The sequence below is a fragment of the Apteryx rowi genome, unplaced genomic scaffold, assembly GCF_003343035.1.
Source record: "Apteryx rowi isolate R43461 unplaced genomic scaffold, aptRow1 scaffold_141, whole genome shotgun sequence".
Taxonomy (NCBI): domain Eukaryota; kingdom Metazoa; phylum Chordata; class Aves; order Apterygiformes; family Apterygidae; genus Apteryx; species Apteryx rowi.
Window position 1 is genome coordinate 1,664,546 of NW_020447653.1, and position 20,276 is coordinate 1,684,821.

General features: G+C 47.1%; 4 protein-coding genes across 5 annotated transcripts in view; 2 read left to right on the top strand and 2 right to left on the bottom strand.

The window, feature by feature from the left end:
* The window catches only part of LOC112962034 (hypoxia up-regulated protein 1), a 29,108-nt gene extending 17,164 nt beyond the window's left edge, over nucleotides 1–11,944 (top strand). The window contains exons 1-7 of one of the 2 annotated variants that reach the window (XM_026057870.1): nucleotides 216–479; nucleotides 1,965–2,208; nucleotides 3,527–3,685; nucleotides 4,785–4,870; nucleotides 5,875–5,988; nucleotides 8,711–8,849; nucleotides 10,422–11,944. In XM_026057870.1, the coding sequence (XP_025913655.1) occupies nucleotides 318–479; nucleotides 1,965–2,208; nucleotides 3,527–3,685; nucleotides 4,785–4,870; nucleotides 5,875–5,988; nucleotides 8,711–8,849; nucleotides 10,422–10,588 (1,071 nt within the window). In that variant the 5' untranslated portion in view covers nucleotides 216–317 and the 3' untranslated portion in view covers nucleotides 10,589–11,944. Of the gene's footprint in view, nucleotides 1–215; nucleotides 480–1,964; nucleotides 2,209–3,526; nucleotides 3,686–4,784; nucleotides 4,871–5,874; nucleotides 5,989–8,710; nucleotides 8,850–10,421 lie in introns of those variants that run through there. The other variant, XM_026057866.1, reaches the window with a different exon arrangement.
* A 122-nt stretch (nucleotides 11,945–12,066) lies between these two features.
* Nucleotides 12,067–13,992, bottom strand: TRAPPC4 (trafficking protein particle complex 4). The gene is made up of 5 exons (XM_026057871.1): nucleotides 13,717–13,992; nucleotides 13,365–13,539; nucleotides 13,174–13,277; nucleotides 12,928–13,054; nucleotides 12,067–12,513 (listed from the first exon to the last, which is right to left on the bottom strand). The coding sequence occupies exons 1-5, from the start codon at nucleotides 13,889–13,891 to the stop codon at nucleotides 12,435–12,437; spliced, it is 660 nt and encodes a 219-aa protein (XP_025913656.1). The 5' UTR covers nucleotides 13,892–13,992; the 3' UTR covers nucleotides 12,067–12,434.
* RPS25 (ribosomal protein S25) lies at nucleotides 13,943–16,106 on the top strand. Its single transcript, XM_026057872.1, has 5 exons — nucleotides 13,943–14,029; nucleotides 14,197–14,292; nucleotides 14,810–14,993; nucleotides 15,527–15,625; nucleotides 16,024–16,106. Exons 1-4 carry the CDS (start codon nucleotides 14,027–14,029, stop codon nucleotides 15,619–15,621), a joined length of 378 nt encoding a protein of 125 aa, XP_025913657.1. The 5' UTR covers nucleotides 13,943–14,026; the 3' UTR covers nucleotides 15,622–15,625; nucleotides 16,024–16,106.
* Nucleotides 16,107–16,301: 195 nt separating this feature from the next.
* On the bottom strand, nucleotides 16,302–20,232 carry CCDC84 (coiled-coil domain containing 84; the record flags this gene model as incomplete). The annotated part of the gene is made up of 9 exons (XM_026057905.1): nucleotides 16,302–17,216; nucleotides 17,731–17,863; nucleotides 18,015–18,104; nucleotides 18,512–18,542; nucleotides 19,000–19,105; nucleotides 19,583–19,647; nucleotides 19,842–19,904; nucleotides 19,982–20,048; nucleotides 20,117–20,232. Coding segments are annotated over 9 exons (717 nt in total), but the record flags the coding sequence as incomplete, so codon positions are not given.
* Nucleotides 20,233–20,276: the final 44 nt, after the last annotated feature.

Sequence of the window (20,276 nt, forward strand, 5' to 3'; positions counted from 1 at the left end):
GGCGGGCGCTGCTGCCCTGTAAGCGTCAGCGCCCGCTGCCGGAGCGGGCCACCCCGCTGCGGCTGCCGCTGCCCGCACGGCTGCGCCGGCAAAGCGCCGAGTGCTCCCACTGATAAAGAACCGCCCCGGTAACGCTTTGTGCAGATACCGGGCCTGTACGTTGTAATGCCGCCTCTGCCGGCGCGCGTTTGTCCTGCTGCTTGTAAGCGTGTTCCCGATGTGTCTCCGGGCTCTGCCCTGCCGCAGGTCTCATCACCAGCAGCCAGTCCGCAGCTTACGCCATCAGCAAATTTATCAGCGGTGTCCTGTCCGATCAAATGAGTGCCCGCTGGCTCTTCTCCTCCGGCCTTCTGATGGTGGGCTTGGTGAACGTGGTCTTCTCCTGGAGCTCTACCGTGACAGCCTTTGCGGGGCTGTGGTTCCTGAACGGGCTGGCGCAGGGACTGGGGTGGCCGCCCTGCGGGAAGGTACTGCGAAAAGTAAGTGCGTGCTGGAAGTGCTGTGGGAAGCTTGCTGCAGCTCTCATTCTGAGCTCTCTCAGCAGCAGGTCTGTATATGTTGCAGGAATGCTCGCTCTGAGGCCAGAGGAATTCACAGCTATTCCTGTCTCCTCCTAGCTGGGGAGGTCTAAAACACCAGCCGTGCTTTCTTCTGCCTTGGAGTGAGATTCCATGCTCCAGAGCCTCTTTATCCTAGCAATGAATCAAAGAGCGCATCAGTCCCTGCATTTACATGCCTTGATTCTAGCTCGGTTTGATAACTTGAGCCTCCTGGGAACAGGCCTTTTCAGTTATGAGAAACATCAGGTGTTGTCCAGTATTTTAAGTAGGAAGATGGAGGTCTCCTAGTCACTTTGCTGTTGTAGTTGCCTAGTACTGGCAAAGGGAGCATTCAGTTTGCGCTCTCCATGAGCTCAGAAGTTACAAATTGCAGCCTGTTCAGACAGAATACTGAGTGGCATATGGAACAGCATGAGTCTAGCTTCTAAGCTGGATGTATTTGGGTGTTGAGATGATCTAAAYAGAACAGGCTGATTTCTGCTTTGTGACATTAGGGGAAGGAATTTAGCTGTACACAGCTAGATCTTGGTGCTTCCAGATCAGAACACTCAGACAGCTTATGCTTAGTGGGCATAAAGAAAGCAGTGTGATGGGAAAGTCTGCGTACCCTCTACAGCAACTTGGAGGGAATTTCCCTGTGATAAAATAATGTGATATTCTTGACTGCATGAAAGACGTGGAAGGATGTAAAATCCAGGAGCACACATACTTTCAGGAAAGGGGGAGATGAACAGCTGTATTGCCCTTCTGTAAGGCATCTAACCCTACAAGTCAGAGGGGAGTTGGCAAGAAAAAGACTTCCTGAGATAGTTTTGTACACTTAAAGGAAGTTTGTGGATAATGGAAACGATACGTACAGTGTTTTCTGAAAATATTCAAGAGCGTAGTTCTCAGTTGTATTAGCTCTCTGGCATTTTCCTGTCAGCAATGACAACCCAAATGGTTCTGGCTCGGAATACACATTGCAATAAAGAGCTGATCATGCATGATGCTTCATGCAACAGCGAGGGCTAGAGTTACACTGTGACTCTCTGCTTATCCACTATGATACTGTGCCAGCAAACGTTCCAGGACACCGCTACTAGCAAGTGAGTACGCAGAACTGTGCACTCTTAGATTTGCCTCTCCCGTCCYATGTCTCAGTTTCATCATCTGTAAATGGAAATTACTCTGAGTTGGCTCATGGTATGAACACCTGTCAAACTCATATAATTGATGCTCGTGTAATGTTTGGAGTTTCCTGCAAGAATAAGAAAAAGAAAAGTAGAGTCTCACTTTACTTTTTATCTAGTTTTGTAGATGTGTCTGAATTGCCCAGAAAGGCATGGGCCTTTATTGAGGATTTTCAGGTGCCACATCAAATTCTTCTGCAGACCTCATGCCCTTTTTCTTGTTGTTGCACAGTGGTTTGAGCCTTCCCAGTTTGGGACTTGGTGGGCAATCCTGTCTACAAGCATGAACTTGGCTGGGGGCTTAGGCCCCATTGTTGCTGCTCTCGTGGCTCTGAACTACGATTGGCGTATGACTTTGTCCTTCTCTGGCTTCATCTGCGTGGTTGTCTCTTTTGTTTGCCTTGTCCTGATAAAAAATGAGCCGTCGGATGTTGGGCTACCCAACATTGAACAAGGAACCAAGAAAGGGAAGAAAGGTGAGCAATGGACTTCATTGTAAATGGGGCACCCCTAGGAGGAGGTGCCGTGCCTTCTGTCTGTATTCTGGTACAAATATGTCCCTCTCAGTGTACTGAGATCTGAGTCCTTTCCACTTCCTGAAATCACTCTCAGCGGGGTGTGTGCCAGTGGTTGTTCTCAGCAGCTTTCTTTTGGTAACAGCTGAGCTGTTGTGTTTTAAGTTATAAATCATATATTCAAACTCCAGTGTAATCTTGTGGGAAAGGGCAGGTGCCCTGGCTTGTGAGACTGTCATGCTGTGAAGTGCAACAGAGGAAGATGCTGAATTCCATCTAGTACTGTTCTTTGGTCTGCCAGCGACTACGTGTGCATCATGAAGACGCTTGTAGCCATCTGTTTCGTCTCCTCATCTGTACAGTGTCTTCATTTTAATAGTTCCCTGTTTTGGAGGGTCTTTATTTAGATTGTGAGCTGAGGTCTCCTGGGGATACTGGAGAGAGGGAAAAATGGAACAGCAGGAAATGGTTCCTTAGGCTTGACTTGCCTCTCTTCTACGTTGCTAGAGTACAGGCAGTTCTCCCCTCACCCCGCTGTGGGTTTTGTTGACCCCTGGCTTGCAGTGGACTCTGCTCAGTGTTTTTTTGTCCTAACCTAGAACAGCTAGTTAGTAAATGTTTGTTCAGCCTGCTGAACGTGATGCTTCTTTGAAAGCAAAACAGGTAGAGGAGAATTGCAACACGGGTTTGCTGTAGGATTTTAAAGGCTAGTGGAAACTCATCACATCTTCTGTACTGTCYGGTGATACCTGTGCTACTAAACCTGACCTCTTAGTCTAAGAAAACAACATTGTTTCCCAGAGTGTTTTTTGGGGGGAGGGTGGGTTTGTAGATGTTTCTGCAAGACTGATGTCAAATCAAGGTAGCACTTGAAAATCAGCATCTTTGCTTGGATATATGTGCTTTCTCTCACAGGCTGAGCTAAAAAGAAAAAAAAAAGTGGAACAAAATCTGGAGAAGTAGGTCATTTTTCTAACGGTCTTTGTGAACAGTTTATTGGCAACCGCGATGCAGAAAATTACTGGGAGTAGCATATGGATTGTTCTTCTTCAACTCATTAGCGAACGTGAAATAAATTGACAGAAAAGTTTCTGAAATCACAGCAAACCCAGGACTAGGGAAAGGTAAAGGCATTCATTATCAGTAGCTAGGAATATCTTCTTCTGTTAGGATGTCCTTGTGCATGAACCATGCTTGCAGATCTTTCTGTGCTGCCACTGAGTTGATGGGGTTCTATGGCTGTGTTCAAGGAGTAACGCTCCCACTGATCTTCTTGCAGGGTCCTCCAGCGACAATAGCACTCTGACAGAGCTGCTGCTCTCACCATACCTCTGGGTGCTCTCAACAGGCTACCTGGTTGTTTTTGGAGTGAAAACATGCTGCACAGACTGGGGACAGCTCTTCCTGATCCAGGAGAGGGGACAGTCTGTGCTTGTGGGTAAGATGCTAAGCTGCATTTTTAAGCTTTGTGACTGCAGTTTTAGGGATGTTGCAGAACTCGACTGGGTACAGTAGGAGGACACGGGTACCTCCTTCTGAGTGGCTTGTTCACCTACCTCCTGCCTGTCTGCTTAGATACATGTGGGCATTGAAATAATTCACTGATGAAGTTGCTGCGTATGCCCAAAGCAGAGTGCCTCAGTGCTGTCTTGCACCAGGGCCCACCTGGGACTGGCATCCCTGTACCAAGATGAGCTGGAGGATCTTGTTCAGCAGAGCTGCTCTAAGCTCACAGTGAGCTGACAGTAGTTGAATTTGGTCTAAACCGCAGCAACTCTAGCTGCATTTTGAACAGGGAGTGGCAGGCACACCAACCTTCTTATGGAAGAGCCTAGTAGTGCACTTGCTGGGGAGGCTGGGAAACTGGATTCAGCGACCTTGTCTTGAAGTGGTTCAGGTGCATGCTGATCACGTCCCATGAGAATGCCCTGGCCACCTGGCTCAAAGCTCAGGCGAAGCTTGAGGCTTCTCGCTGAAGTTGCTCCTTGCAGTCAAGAATGCAAATTTACTGGTGATATGGAAACAGCTACAGAGGGAGTTTGATACTGACACTGTGGATAAGGGATCTCACTTCTCTCAACATTGCTTATGGGTTTTATCCAAATGCTCTCTTTCATATAAGCTGCAGTCTCTGAAGCAGGGGGCTGACTGAAGCTTGCTGCTTGGTTGCAAAGGAGTTTATAGATCTTTGGTTAAATTCTCAGCATCATCAGGAAATGCATGGCACAAAAGGACAAAACTGGTTCTTGGCAGCAGTACTGATGTCTGAACAAGATCTGGAGACTCAGTGGCACTCCTGCTTTTGTAGGTTTGCTTTGTAAATGCTGGCATGTAAGCAACGTGCAGGACATCTGTTTTGCTGCAGTGTACCTGTCCTGGGACAATGAGTCTCCTGAGCTACTAACTGGCAAAGAGCAAACCAAAGTCAGTATCCAGTTCTTAGAACAGCAGAGACAGTGTCAGTCTGAAAACATAAAACGTAACAGATTATTGTGACCAAACCTGATGGCCTGTTCTTTGCTTCATCTACTTCGCAGGTAGTTCCTACATGAGTGCCTTGGAGATTGGGGGTCTGGTGGGCAGCATTGCTGCTGGGTACCTTTCTGACAGAGCAGTAGCAAAAGTAAGTAATCTGGATCCTCAGATGCACTGGGCAGTTACAAAGCATCAATTTGAGCTGCTTCAGGAATTTATATGTTTGTTTTTAGCTTCCTTTGTAAGCACTTAAAGATATATTTTTTTCTTTTCCTCTCTAATACCCGCAACAGTAGTGGAGCAGAATGCTCCCCTTGTGAGCTCCTTTATGGTGCTCTGGAGATTCAGGATACCCAGAAGGGAGTAGGTAGGGAGTTGCTGCCTCGTGCTAGAAAATAGCCTTTCTCAGTATGATGTTTCTTTCTTCTGTCTTCCCAAGCTCTTCTTGAGAATGCAGTTCTGCATCTAAACCACCCTTCTTTGAAACTAGACTTTTGAAAATCAGACCATTCTTAATTGAGCTATCTCTTTCCCTCCAGCCAGAGGTGGGTTGGAAGGGACCTGACCCATCTCAGCAGTTTAACTAAGGTGCTCAACTATGCTCGGTCCTTGGTGGTGTTGCCACTGCGTGATACAATTGAGAGGAATAGGGCTGTACCCACTTCTGCTGTGTGCACCCAAACAACTGTTAAATACTCAAAGGTTTTGAGAAATATGTACTCCAGTGTTAGGGGTCATGATACGCCTCTGTGCTGGGAGATTTAAACCGTCGATCTCTTTGATTTGCTGACTTTAATGTGGTCTGGAGATTTCTCTGTTGGAAGAGATCTGGTTGTTGACAGCTCTCTTCTGGCTGAAAAAAAACCCATTGAAAGCCAGTGGCTGGATCTGAAGCCAAATTCAAGATAGAAATAAGGCACAATTTATAACAGAGAAGTATCATTAATCACTGCAAGAGCTTCCTTTTAACACAGTGGATTCCTGACTGCAGGCAGTCCTTAAACCAAGATCAGAAGTCTTGCTAAAAGATGTGCTTTTGATGCACCATCTTTGTTTCCGACAGGGCTGTGTGGACAGCGTTAGCTACTATGAATATAAATTGGTAGGAGCCCTTTCAGTTTCTAACCTTCAGTTTCTCTTCCTGCCTTGCAGGTAGGTCTGTCAAACTACGGGAATCCTCGGCACACGCTGCTGCTTTCCATGATGGCAGGAATGTGCGTTTCAATGTATCTGTTCCGGGTCACAGTCACAGGCAATTCTCCAAAGGTAATCCATGCACAAGCATCTGAAGCCTGTGTGCTGGTACTGCCAGGTCGTCTTGTACCTGTGGGGTGTCAACATGGGAGAGGGTTGCTGCTTTGTGGCTTCAGGGAAACTGCAGGAAAATGGTAGAATGGCAAGGTGAGCTTGTTGGKTTTTTTTAACTGAAAGGCTGATAATATGCTTATTGCCAGTCAGCATAGAAGGGGCAGCTCCCCTCTTTCAAAGAGTTTGATCTAACTATTAAGAAAGCATTCCTGAGTGTTAATTTTAATGACAGGGATTTTTGGAGGCTCACCTTTACTTTATAAACCTTTTTGTACATGGGTTTATAGCATTCCAAGATATCCTGCCAGATAAATTTGTAATCTGGATTATAGTTAAAGAAACTTTCTTGTAATCTTGCCTCTGAACCATCTAGTCCAAATTTATGAATAGGGAACCTTTCTGCAGTCAGAGAACTTAAAGCTGCATTGCTGGTTTGAACTCTAACCAATTTTATAAGCTCAACCAAAAGTAACTTAAGTTGTACACTTTCCTCACTGCCTTGTCCTCTTTAATTCTTTCACTTCTGTATTTTCAATAATATTTTCTGTATCCCTTCTGCCATGTAAAACATTCTCACAAATAAAAGAAAATGTTTGTACAGAAGACAAAGGAGAAGAGGTACAAGCTAGTGTTCTCAAGTGTATGGGGGATATTAAAAATATGAAAATCCATTTTGGTGGTGAGCAGTTTTGGGCAGTTTTTGTCACTGTCATGACATTATGTTATGACAAGATCTGCCTCTGAAGGGGAATGTAGGATATCTTTGCTAAGCTAGTCAGCGAGCAGTTCAGGTTTGACGTTGGTTAGAGCTTTTGATGAACGTTGCTTTGAAGCTTCACTGGAGAAAAGCATGAAAGCTGACTGGAGTCTGAAGCCAACCTAGAAACAGGATGCTGGTTATTAATAATGAATATGTTTACATATTGGAATAGCTGTCTGTCAGATTTAGTGATTTGCCATCACTTGCGGCTTTAAAGCAAGCTAGCTGTCTTTCCAAAACACGTGCTAGCTCGAACCGTAGTTCTGGGTGCAGTGCAGGAATCGGCTTTGTAGAAGGATGGAAGAGCAGGACGTGTCTCTGTAGGGAGCTGCAGAACAGTCACCTTGATGCAAAAGCTGTGCAGAGAACAGGATCGGTTACATTTCAGCTTTAAATTCAAATGTCAAGAAATGGTGTGTTTGGATTCTGACTATTTTTAAGTGATAAAGTCTTATTAGGCAGAAGTTGTAGGGCTAGCTCTTTAATGGTGAGAAGTTTTGTAATAGGAAGCAGGGCTGTTTTCTTCACCCCCTCCCAGAACGATAGGTTTACATTTCCTTTGTTTGCGCTACAGAGAAGCGGGTTAACTTTGGCTGTATTAGACTGCCGTTGCTGCCTAAGTCAGCTTACTGGCTGTGGTATAGACATGCTTCTGTCCATCATTCCCTAATGATTCCTAACCAAACAAAATTTCTTTTCTTCTTTTTCTTTTTCCTCTTTTCTTCTGCAGGAAAATGACATCTGGACTGTAGCCTTGCAACCTCTAGCTGATCTTACAGGCTTAAAAGAACATGAGGTTTCTGCCTTGCATTTCTTTCTCCCTCTGCCTGTTTCTGTTTTCACTGATATGTCCTTTTCCTATCCTGGAAGGTTGGTTAGCACTACAGAACTTATAACCAGGGCATTGAGAAGATAGATTACTGTAAGTCTTGTAAAAAAAAAAACTCTTCTTAAATTCATTTTCTGAAACTAGCTGAACTTTAAAAGGTCTGAATTTAAAACTTATAAATTTCTGTGTAAAAAAGTTTGAGGATGTTTGTTCATCAGGTAAAACGTAGACAGTTAAAGGGCCTTGTAGATGATGCACAAGACTGGAGGTCAGGAGGACTGATTCTGTTCCTGCAACAGTCTTCCTGCTTAATTTTGGCAAGCTCCTTCCCAGCTCTTCATCTCTGTTTCTCAGCTGGAAAATAAGATGCTATTTACTCCCTCCTTGGCATTTTGAAGTGATGTTTCTTATTCATAAAGCATGTTGTAATCTCGAGATGTCAAGTTATTCGTCCTTTGTCCTTTCACAAGTGTTTGAAACATTCTGAGCCAGGTAATTTTCAGAGTGTAAGCTAACATTGAAGTTCAAACTGTGTTTTTAGTAACAAATAGGCTATCGGATACTGGTTTCTCACGCATAAAGGTGTTTTTTGATCAGTAGCTGCTATCTGAAATGAGAATGGCTTTTAGTCAGTTGCCTCCAGAACCATTTTTAAAAGTGATTGATTCACAGCTCTCTCCTGTCATTTCACAGGCTCATTGCCCATCTCTCTTCAAAGCGCTGGTCCTTTCTTGCAAAACAGTGCATGTTGCATGTAAACAGTATAGAGGTCAGAACTGTAGCAGAGAGGAGAGCTTGCGCTGGCTAATGAGAGGGCGTGCTGGAGATGTCGCTGGGCTTGCATGTACCTGGCAGTAGGGTCTGTCGCAGATGTTACTCTTCTTTCTGCAGGCCAGGGAGTTGGCATCAGCTAGAAAATGTGCAAATTCTTTCATGTACTGTGCATGGCATTTAAGACTTTATTCTACACAAAGAACCTTTGCGAAACCATAAGTTGGAGCTATACAGGAAAAATACATATGTACAATTATGACTGACAGTGGTAAGATGCAAAGATCCCATTTCTGATCTTTCTTTACTTGTTTTGGCAGCTGTGGATACTGACTCTTGGAGCTGTGTTTGGGTTTTCTTCGTATGGACCCATCGCCCTTTTTGGGGTTATAGCCAATGAAAGCGCCCCCGCCAACTTGTGTGGTACCTCCCATGCCATTGTAGCTCTCATGGCCAATGGTGAGTAACACCCCCCATTTCCCTTTCCCCCAAAACCAAACAAAACCCATGTTTGTTCTTGATGAAGTATGGTCTGGCCCCCAAGGGAATCATGGGAAGTCATCTAACAGGGACAGATAACGGAGGTGGAAGCAATAGCTACTCCTTTGCAGTTAGCTGTGCGTGTGCCTTAAAGGCGATAGATTCAAGACCTCCCTAACACCGCGTTTTGTGCTTACTGATTCATTCTGCAACCCACAAAGAAGGGTTCTAGGCTGCACTTTGTGCTTCTTATCTGCAGTAGGCTTTGGAAACCATAGATATTCATATGGGTTCAAAAGGACTGAAGTACAAAAGGACAGATCCTTTCATGGCTGTTCCCCTAGCCTGCAGCTCAGGAGGTAGGATTTAAATCATGGACTGTTGTGAGGATATAACTGGACAGGAGGAACCCTGTCATCATAGTGTCCTCAGCCATTGTTGGATAGCTGGAGGGATCTGTGGCCTGACCCAGCAGTGCTGGTTTTTATCCGTAGCAGGGTGGCTGTATGGAGACATGCCAGACTGCCTCATACCTTTCCTTTGCGTAGCCTTTTGAGACTTCACTCAGGAAAGATTTCTGAGAAACTTGCTCCCTGCTATTGTTAGATGAATTCTTCTCAGTCCATGAGAGTAGGTGGATTCTTACGAGCTATAACACATTCAAATACCTTTTTCTATCTTAAGCTCACAATTTGGAGGCCATTTCCAATGCTCAGCTAAACAGACATGACCTACATTTATAGTTAGGAGTTGGCCCAATTTTGTTTGAATCTGGACACGCAAAGCAGTTCAGAGGGTGTCCTCGCCCTAAAGCCCCATTATCCGGTGTGACCAAGGTTATGCCCAAGCAGCAAGGTGCCAAAGTTTGGAGCCAGCCCTTGAGGTCTGCCCTGGTCGGATTTTGCCTATATCCACATGCCCTTCCTGCTGCAGGTGACTCTCTACTTTGTATCCATTAGCACTAAACCTCAGTCTTGTGCTTCCCCAAATGCAAGGTCTGCAAAGTGCTGTGTCCTGGGTCTAACATTACTTCTAGCAAGAACCCTGTACCTAACAGACTGTAGAGAATATCTGATAGAGCTAGGTGCCACTGGAGATGTCCAGGATATGGTGACTAAGCCTGCTCAGCTATGCTAACCTACRCACAGCCTGTAAAATATATGCGTATATAGCTGTATGTGTAAAACTGCAGAAACATGGGACATGGTTTTCCTGTAAATTAATAGGAACCACTCCTTACCACATGGCTTTCCTGCAGCCAGGAAAAGGGGTGGCCATAGACTGCTTGCTTATGTGTTCTGAAAGACCAATCTACTCAAAGCAAAGTTCAGGCATTAGTCATTACATCCGCTGTCCTGGGAGCATCAGAAATATTCCCTGATATACCTTACAGGTTTTTGTCTAGTATTTTAAATTCAGATCAGGCCTGAGGAATTTTTATAAATGCAGAAATGGGTCAAATACCAGTATTAGCAAATGAAACTGAGAAGTTCAAGTGTTACTAATATTTTTCTTCTTTTTCTTCTTCTTCTTTTTTTTTTTTTCTTACAGTTGGGGGTTTTCTGGCTGGACTACCATTCAGTACCATTGCCAAGCACTACAGCTGGGCCACAGCCTTCTGGGTAGCTGAAATCACCTGTACTGGTAGCACAGTGGCCTTCTTCTTATTGCGGAACATCCGCACCAAGATGGGTCGGATTCCCAAGAAGGCTGACTGAAGATAAGCTGCTTGGTCAAAAGGATGCCCTTACACTGACATGAATGATGCACGTTTTTTTTTATTAACTGGCCTAGGAGCACATTACCTATTGCTGCAACCTAGATAAAAATGTCTCAATTTCTCATTCACTTTCATGTGCCTGAAGGCACAAAGTTCCTGGTACCGATCACTTTTTTCCTAGAAATGTGATAATTCCGCTGGTTTACATTTGCAAATATCTTACCGTACCTCCTTTTCACACAACTGTTTGTGAAGTAAGCAGGTTTCACAGCCTGAGCTACTAAGCTGAAAGTACTGTAAAATGACTGGCTTCAGGTGCTGCTGTCTCATTCAGTTTTGTCTCACTGTTGGTCTTAGCTGTTAACTGGCAATTCAGCCTCACTGTTCAGGGTCCCTGAACTGAGCCTTTGCTACTTTCGTTCAACCCTTCTAGCTGCTCTAAGTGCAGCTGTCTTAGTTTATTTAGGTATGAGCTCCCTGCTGTCTCTGCCCTGGAACAGTGGCAGATCAGTGAATAACAATTACCGGAGTGTTGCTTTGTAGCTGACGGAGAGCAGTGTCCTGTTAGCTTTACCCTGGATTAGCTGGTACAAGCTAGGGTGGTGTTTTGCTCTGCGTGTGCTGCAGATCACTGCATGTGCTGCTGTGGCACAGCTCTCTCTGCAGCACTTAGAAATAGGCAAGCTTCCCAGAAATTCTTGGCACTTCAGGGTAAAGCATTTAGTTAGAGGAGCGCCTTCTGTTAAACTGCTCCTGCCCAGTGTGATTTGCACGTACAGCGTTAATGATTTGCAAGGTGGGCARCTGCTGCCAAGCCAGCTTGCAGAGAGCAGTCTGCGGATCAACCAGGAAGACTGACCCAGCAGCAGGTATTGCAACAGCAACTACCACAGGCCCCCATCTTCTGCAGCTGGGTTTCATAACCTGCTATTTCTAGCATTGGCTTGCATTTTTCAGTAAAAGACATGTAGTCTGGGATGTCTGCAGCCAAAAGCTGGATCTCTCATGGCTATGGGTAGCAGTTTGGGCTGCCTTTGAGAGAAGGCCTTAGCAAAGCTACTGCTGACAGTAAGCAGCCTTTAGTAGTCAAACCCAGCTCTCTTTGCAATAAGTAGCCTCAGGTTTTTAACCAGGATTTTTTTGAATATTCTTGTATTTCTCCAGAAGGATTTATTGTTTTAGGGTCCTGGAAGAAGGAAGTTCAATTCATGAACAACCTCTACACAGGTACTTTGCTGAACAGATTAGATGCAAGAATAGATAGCCCTAATGAAGACAATGGAAGTAAATTACATTTTGTACTTAATTGTAAGATCTACCATCTGTGAAATAAAAATCAAGCAGTATCAGAAGAGCTCTGGTTGTCCTGTGGAGAATGGTGGAGGCAGAACCATCCAAAACGGATTATTCTCCTGAGGCACTGTCAGGGAGCTACTGCAAATTTACCCTGACAACAGAAAACAAATAGCCATCCAGCTCTTTAAGGAATGTTTATCATTTCTACATAAAGAACCTTTGCAAAACCATAAGTTAGAGCTATACAGGAAAAATACATATGTACAATTACGAAGTAAAACATGACTACAGTAGGCCCACAGAACTGCATCTTATCTTTCTTCACTCAGGAACAGCAGAGCTGCAATAACAGAATAAGCTTCTGTGGCCCAAGGTAAACAATAGTAACAAGTCTGTTTAAAGTAAATGTCACATGAAGGATATATGAAGCATGTTTCGGGAAGATGCAGTTCCTGCTGTGGAGGACAGAGCTCTGGGAGAGGCCAGGTGAGGAAGAGAGATGCTCTGCTCTCTAGGGAAAGGAGTTTGTGCAGCAGGCAAAAGTTTTTCTATGATCCAGGCCCAAATGGTCCAGCTTTTTCTGCTACCTCCAAAGCAAGTTTCAAGTTCTGGTCAAACAATTCACATCTGAAACATTCAGAAAATTAGAATGAGATGACTTCACCTGCAGAACAGGCTAACAAAGACAGGACCTATACATCCTTTGGCTCTACATCCTTCAAGGAGAGATTCCCTGAGTCAAGAGGCAGCGACTTGACAGCTCTTAAGTAAGATTAAAACCCCTTGTATGGGCTCTAGGGTTATGATAGGGCTGGAGGGGTCAATACCAAGAAAAAGCACCTCCCATTTCTTCAAGAGAGCAGCACTGGAGGAATTTTTAAGCATCAGTGTCCTGTACCTGCAGCAGCGTGCTGTGTTCTCCCCTTCTGTGACCTCTGTATCATCTTAGTTACTTGAGAGCTGTCAACGTTTGTTACTGCATGGGCAAAAACCGAAGAGGTGTTGAGGCTGTTTCTTACTGAATATGGACTTCTTCCTTACCTGATTGGCATTTCCAGCGAGTAGAAAGGATTCTTCAGAGCAAAGTCGGAATAAATCTCATAGATCTTGCGCAAGAGGGAATCGATCCCAGTTTGTCTCGGATCAGCAAGTACCACAAATTTGATTCCTAGAGTCACAGGGGCATAAGCATGAGGATACAGGTGACAGCTGCAGCAAGGCAGAGGTGCCTTTCGGGTGCGGGTGGGAGTGTTTCCCCAGGACGGTGAGGGGGGTGCGGCCAGGTACCTGTCAGGGTCTGGAAGCAGTGCAGCTTGAAGGTGTCGGTCTCCAGCATCTCGATCCCAGAGCTCCCCAGCTCAGGGGACAGCTGTGACCCAATGGCGAAGAGCCTGTGGGGAGACCGCCCTCAGTGGTGCCCATTCCCCTGGTGCTGCTCCCCCCCCCCCCCCCGGTCTGGTGCATCTGGCCCTGCTCACGAGTGGAACATGGAGGCCAGCATGAGCTTCTCATTGGAGGAGAGCCGGTGGCGGCCAAAACGGATGGACACCGGGTAGTTGGCAGCATTGCCCAGGAACTCCAGCACGTCCTTCCCATCTGCTGTGAAGCGCCCGTTGACGTCGGCCCCGTTGACGGCCAGCACAGCGTGGCCCACTGCGGGGACAGCATGGTGGTGAGCAAGGCCCAGACCCCCCCAGCCTCCCCTGCGCCCCTTGGACCCCCTCCTTGGCCTCCCCCCACGGGCCCTTGGCCTCCCTCGGACCTGTCCTCCCCCCCCCCAGCCCCTTGGCCTCCCCCGGGCCCCTTGGCCTCCCCCTGTCGGGGGCGCACCGCGGATGCCGTCGCGCTGGCCGAAGGCGACGACGACGCGCTCGTCGTGCAGGCGCAGCACCAGGTCCAGCGGGAAGCTGAAGGTCTTCTCGGTGTCGGCGCGCGGCGCGTAGTGGTCCAGCTGGTAGATGAGGCCGCCCGCCTTGTTCACCACGTACACGCTGAAGATAGCCATGGCGCCGGCCCGCGCCCGCGGAAGTGACGCCCGCCTCCCCCGGAAGTTGCGTCGCCACACGGGGTTTCTCGCGCTGCTCGTGCCTGCCGCTTCCTTTCTCGGCCGACATCTTGGAGGAGCAGCAGTCGCCGCAGCATGGTGAGCGCGGGCCGGCGCCCTGCGAGGGGGTGGGGGGCGGCGGGCCGGGGCGTCCTGGGGCTGAGGCGAGCCTCGGGCGGGCGGCGGCGGGCCGGGGCTGAGGTGAGGATCCCCGGGGACGGCCGTGCCCGATCCCCCCGCGCCTTGCTGACCCCCTCCCCCCACAGCCGCCGAAGGACGACAAGAAGAAGAAGGACGCGGGCAAGTCCGCCAAGAAGGACAAGGACCCGGTCAACAAGTCTGGTGGCAAGGCCAAGAAGAAGGTAAGAGCCCGCGGGCCCGGCGGGGGTGAAGCCGGCGGCGGGCCCCGGGGCAGGGCCCAGCCCCACCGGCGCCGGGCGGGCGGCAGGGCTGGGGGCCACGCGCTGGGCACAGCGAAGGGGTGCGAGAGCCCGCCTGTCCCAAGGAGGCTGCCGGGGCTCCCAAGCCGGCCACGCACATGGCACAACCGAATCTGAACGAGTGCCGTGGCTGGGTGCTCCCCGTGCAGTGGCAGCGCAGGGGGCTGGGGACTGTCACGTTATCAGAGGAACTGTTTCTTCATCTGTCAGCAAATTGTAGGTAGCAGCATGAAACTGAGTAACAAAAAGTATTGCTGTTTTTATCGGGAAATCAGTAGCTACATGTAAATTTGCAGAGACCATCTTGTGCGTCTGCTCAATCCTCCAATCTCTGATGTGATATGGGCAGATCTGATGGCACAGTTCTTAGAGCACGCCAAAACTTAATTGTTTTTTCTTGCGTAGAAGATAGCTTAATGTTTTTCCTCTTTTCAAGTAGAAGTGGTCCAAGGGAAAAGTTAGAGACAAGTTGAACAACCTTGTCTTGTTTGACAAAGCCACCTATGACAAACTGTGTAAAGAAGTGCCCAACTACAAGCTCATCACACCTGCAGTTGTCTCAGAAAGGCTGAAGATTCGGGGCTCTCTAGCTAGAGCTGCTCTTCAGGAACTGCTTAGCAAAGGTAAATACTCAAAATTGTGGAAAAACACTAAGCTGTTTAAACTATATTTTTTTTCTTTACTCGCTTAGAGGATTTTGTGCTGCATCTGAAGCGTGCAAATTGGCATGTTTTTGAAAAAGCCACAGCACTTTGGAGCACTTCTGAAATACAAACTAAGTAGGGAGCAGAGGCTATGTTGTATTTAGTGGCATTGCTACAGTATGAAAGTACTGCCAAAAGGCCAGGTTGCAATTCAGCCGCTCCTGGACTTAAACAAAAGCCTCGTATGAGCACGCGTACCAGGCTGCCTCCTGGACAGTATCAAAGTATTGTTAACTCTGGGACTTCTGTGTTCTAGACAGAGCCTTGGACTGTCTGTCAGGTTGATACTGGATGTTTAAGTGTCTCTAATAGCAGGTATTAGGTATCTTAGTATTTTCTGTTGCACACTGTCAGATCTGCCACACGGGAACACAAGCCAAGGCCTGTGGGAGTGCAGCATCCTCAATGTCCTCCAGTATGTGCATGCTCAAATCATTGCCTCTTCTTGATAGGTTTGATCAAGCTTGTGTCCAAGCACCGAGCCCAAGTGATCTACACCAGAAACACAAAAGGTGGAGATGCGCCTGCTGCTGGGGAGGATGCATAGGAAGGTGAGATGACAGGTTGCACTGGGGTGCTGCATTTTGCTTTGTCAGTGGCCAGCAATCTGCTAGGTACGGTAACATCAGGATTTGCTTGTGATGGACAACTCCGGTGTTCTCTGGATTGGCCAGTGCTCCCACCTGTTCAGAGGACACTGCTCACACTTAGTGGCTTCCTAGATGGTGTTACTGGAAATGTCAGTTCTGAGAATTAAAAAGTAACTTGCTGTTCTTCCCCCATTGCCTATCCAGTGGGGAAAGCATAGTGTGCTCTTCAGCTGGGGTCATGCAGGCGTGTGTCCTACCTGCTGTCAGAGGGCATTTTGAAAGAGTTCTCATTCAGAGGCTATCAGATCGTTTGCTTTGTGTTGAACTAGTTGTTTGATTTGGTACTTCTTCCTTTGCAGGTTCTCCGGTGACCTCTTCAACAATGTCATATGTAGATGCACACAATAAAATTATTGAAATAACTTTTTTGCTTCTTTTTCAAGAATGTGTATGTTTCATTATTGATGCATTCATTATTATGTATCCCACTGATGGTGTATTCCTGCTATAGGTCACAGCTATCTTCCTGAACCAGCCAGTTTTTGTCAAGCTTTTAGCATTCATACATTGTTATGAATGTGCTGTAGGCATTCTTTTATATTGTAAAATTGGAAAGAACTTTAATATCACTAGGTGCTAAAATAACACAAACTGTATTCAGTTTTTCTAGTAGGGAAAAAAAAAGTAAACTTTGCGTTTCTTATATTCTAGATAGTGAAGGTGCTAGTGGGAGTATTATGATTATTCATTTAAACTCCATCTAAACAAGCAGTGCCCTCACATTTCAGTGTACACAAGGAAACAGCATCTGTCAGGTTAGTATCAGGTGGGCAAGTACAGGTAAGCAGCTCTAAATAAGGCTGTAAGTATTTTCTTTAAATTAAGATGAAAAGCTGACCAGAGGGAAGGTTTTTAAAGCCTCCTTTCTTCTATGGAGAACTGATTATGATCACCTCAGAGGTGAGGCAGAACTGGATGCCTTTCCCTAAAGGTTACGTTTTGAAGCATTGGAAGTAATACAGTGTGGCATCAGTTGCCCTGAGCGCTGCCTCTGCCACAAGTTTCTATTGGTCTATTAACACAGGTAATTAAAAAAAACCTGTTTATTTCTCACAAGTTTATTTAAAGAGATGCCATGTTGTACAGCACGTGCTGTATAAGCCAGGCTTCCTGATAAAAAGATAAAAGCAAACAAGCAGGAGACCTTCCTTGCTGGCAGGTTTTGCCTTTGTGTAATTTATGACTTTAAAAAGTAGTGCCTGGATGCATATTACAGGGGGAGCAAGTCTACTGCAACATCCCTTTGCAGAGTAGCCTTCAGCAAAACTGCTCAGCCCACAGGATTATCCTTTGGTCAGCCTGCCCTCCAGGGAGCTGAACACAACTAGATGGATACATAGAGCCAAACCTGGCAGCAGCAGCAGCAGCAGTGACACAGCTGCAGGTGCCTACGGTTCACCTTTTCACAAGGGTCTGAGTTTGGTCTCTTTTGTGCTCTTTTTCTGATCACCTTTTCTTCTTCTTTTCCCCTGATTCAGCCCTAAATTGATGCCTGAAAAAGAAAGCATAGATATAAGAATGCAACAGCCTTTTCAAAGTGGCAATGAAAGCTGCCAAATAAAACAGTGCTATGCAAAGCATTTTAGAACAGAAGCATTCCTCAATGAGTTGTTCTTTCAGTTCCTTCAGTGAACTGCTTCCTAGCAGTCTTTTCAGCTAGTTGACACAGAATTTGAGTGGACTACAAGCTGCCAGCAGGACAAGTGTGTGTATAGGCACTAATATGCAGGTCTGATGCATTAGCCACGCTCACCAAGGCAGGCACCTTTATGTGTGGTATCTGTGCAGCAGCGATGCTACTTTATCTTGCAAATCACTTGTGCGATGTTCCAGGAACAGAATGATGCTCTGCCTGGGTTGAATACTGACTGGAGTAACTCCTATTTCCTGCGGTAAGACACATCTCACCGTTGTTGCTATCGCAGAACTCACTCCTTTAGTAGCATGTATAGAAGGACCTTGCACACCCTCAGTTCAGCATCAGTCTATGCTATCCTGAAGCTCACCTGGACTGCCACCTCCTGCCATGGTTCCAAACCCGCCCAAAGGAAGGAAGCCAGCTGTCGCCTGTCTGAGAGGTATGGTCAAAGTTGGCACCGACACGATCTGCTGGGAGCTTTCTCAGCTTCTGCTTCTCCTCTAAAAAATAGTTTTTTTAAATTTTGTTAAAAAAATTTAAACAAAATTTAAATTTTGTTTAGTGAAGGTTTGTCAGTCAAAATGCTCTTGCTTCTTTAGTGCAGTACTGGAGTGAGCTGAAAGCTAACTGGCAAGTAAAGAAGCCACTCACTTTCTTTGAGAAATTCCTCATATGATGGTCCAATTTGTTGTTGACTTCCAACCTCCTCCTCTTCCTTTATTAGCCAGGGAGGCCTTGCTCCTAGAAGTCATAGGGAAAATGCATTTAGCTCCTGAAGTTACTAAATGCATAAATTGAGATAGGAAAAGTATCCCCTTCCCCTATACCTGCAGCTCACCCTGCCAAGCAATCTGCTCTGAACTTCACAAAGAAAGCAGCAGGCTTGCCTTGGTAAAGGCCTTGACAGATCACACCCAAAACCATATACTCCTCACAGCAGTAGCATGTACGCTTTAGAGCTCCAACTGAGATTTCCTAATACAGAAGTCTTTTATTCTAGCATGTCAAAATATTAGCAAAAGATTTAGCACCTCTGGGTTAATGCCATGACTGTTTTAAAATTGCTTTAAGTTTTGCCTGTTGTATTTGCAACCCAAGAGTTTTCAATGGAATAGTAACAAAGTGAGTCAAGCAATAGGAGAGATTACCTGTGTGAATATTTCCTTTCCCTTCTGTTTCCTGTTATCAGAAACATAAGACACGCATTAGAAATTGATGCTTTTGAGGATATTTTTAAGAATGATGTTATGTGCATTCTAGTACATGAGAGATAAGAGATTGTGATAGATGGGGGAAGGGGGGAAACAAGCTTCTAAGAGTGGAAAGTCCAGTATCAAGTTCTTTTGCAAAAAGGCGGAGGGAGGCATTTCTCAACTTTTGTTATGGAGTGTTTTTCAGAGTGTTTTTCAGTGCGTTTTTAAGAATGTTTGCTTAGTGAGACAAAACTTAACATCGCATGGCCAAAACTCTCAGCTAGTCATCTGCCTGAATCAGCAAAGCTGCCTTTTGCAGCAACTGAAATTCACTGGGGAGACTGCAACCCCTTGTTTTGCTTTGTTACACATGCTAATGTCTTTTGCTAGGTTTATTTAAATAATTATATTCATTAGCAAAACTAGGTAATGATCATCCCTACCTGGTGGCCAATAAAAGTCAAAGCCTGGCCTGGTTCCATCCAATTCAAATCAGGTACTTCCTGCATCCCACTTGGGCCAGGCTGCTCTGCATCGTGAAAGATGTCCCTTGGAATACAGGAGCCAAAAGACAGTCTGAGAGATGAGGAACTCTTTGAAAGCTTGGCAGGTAATAACTGTCTATAAGTTTCAAGAGCAGAGGTGAAGCATGAATGTGCCAGTGGTAGTACTGTATTTGTGTCTGGAGAGTTTTGCAGTAAGAAGGAAAAGGAGTAATGTCCTCTGTGTATGATAATATTGTTTATATGGTATCACTGTGCTTGCTGTTTATGGCTGTTGGTGCTTACATACCTCTTCAGAGGTGAGAGAGTAATCCTTCTGCAGATAGGTAGCTTGCTATGGTCTAGAAAGGTTTGGTTGTGAAGGGACTGCATTAATGAAAGATCTGGTGATGACAGTGTCATCTCTAGCAACAGCAGAAGTGAGCAAGAAGTGTTGCTGCTGTGGGATGGTCCAGTGTTTTGAGTAGAGTACAAATTACCAGCCAGGGAGGAGACTGGCAGCAATATAAGGAAAATGTCTTACCTTTCCTGTCCTACTGTGGAACTGTAGACAGAAGGTCCAGCACAAAGTTGTGGCTCTGTCGGAGGCTGAGTTTGATTGAGGAAAAAGGAACAATATTTCTGGTGTCCCCTCGAGCGCCCTCCCCGCCCTGAGAGCGCCCGGGGGTGCGAGGGGCAGGCTCGGCACAGGCATGGGGTCCGCCCCGCCGCGGCCCCCGCCTGCGGCCGGGAAGGCGCGCAACCAGGGCTGGATACGGCTCAGCGGCGGGCGCGGCACCAACCTCGAGGGCGGCCTGCACCGTCTCCTGCCGCCGGCGCTCCGCTTCCCGGATGCGGGCCGCCATCTGCGGGAGAGAGAGAGAGAGAGTGAGCGCCGGGGCGGGCCGGGGGCGGGGCCGGGGCGGGGCCGCGCCGCGCCCACCTCGCGGATGCGCTCGTCCTCCCGCTCCTCGTAGGCGGCCAGGGCCCGCGCCAGCGACTCGGTGAACCTGCCGGGCAGCGCCCGTGAGCGGCGGCGGCTGCGGCGGGCCGCGCCGCCCCCGCCCCCGGCACCTACCGCCCGTAGTCCTCGGCCGACACCACGAAGCGCTGCCGCAGCGCCGCCTCGGCCCGGTTCTCCCGCCAGAAGCGCGCCGTCTCGCGGCGGTGCTCGGGTCTGCGCGGACACAGCCGTTAGCGCGGCGCGGCGCGGCCCCCCGCACCCCCCCCCCGGCCCC

Bases quoted from the DNA above. Each gene is read 5' to 3' on its own strand.
- TRAPPC4 (XM_026057871.1), bottom strand. From the start codon at position 13,891: ATGGCTATCTTCAGCGTGTACGTGGTGAACAAGGCGGGCGGCCTCATC. The intron at 13,278-13,364 runs GTGAGCAGGGCC...GTCTCCCCACAG, and splicing joins CTGGCCTCCATGTTCCACTC to GCTCTTCGCCATTGGGTCAC. The intron at 12,514-12,927 runs GTAAGGAAGAAG...TGAATGTTTCAG, and splicing joins TCGCTGGAAATGCCAATCAG to ATGTGAATTGTTTGACCAGA.
- RPS25 (XM_026057872.1), top strand. The intron at 14,293-14,809 runs GTAAGAGCCCGC...CTTTTCAAGTAG, and splicing joins GTGGCAAGGCCAAGAAGAAG to AAGTGGTCCAAGGGAAAAGT. The intron at 14,994-15,526 runs GTAAATACTCAA...TCTTCTTGATAG, and splicing joins TCAGGAACTGCTTAGCAAAG to GTTTGATCAAGCTTGTGTCC.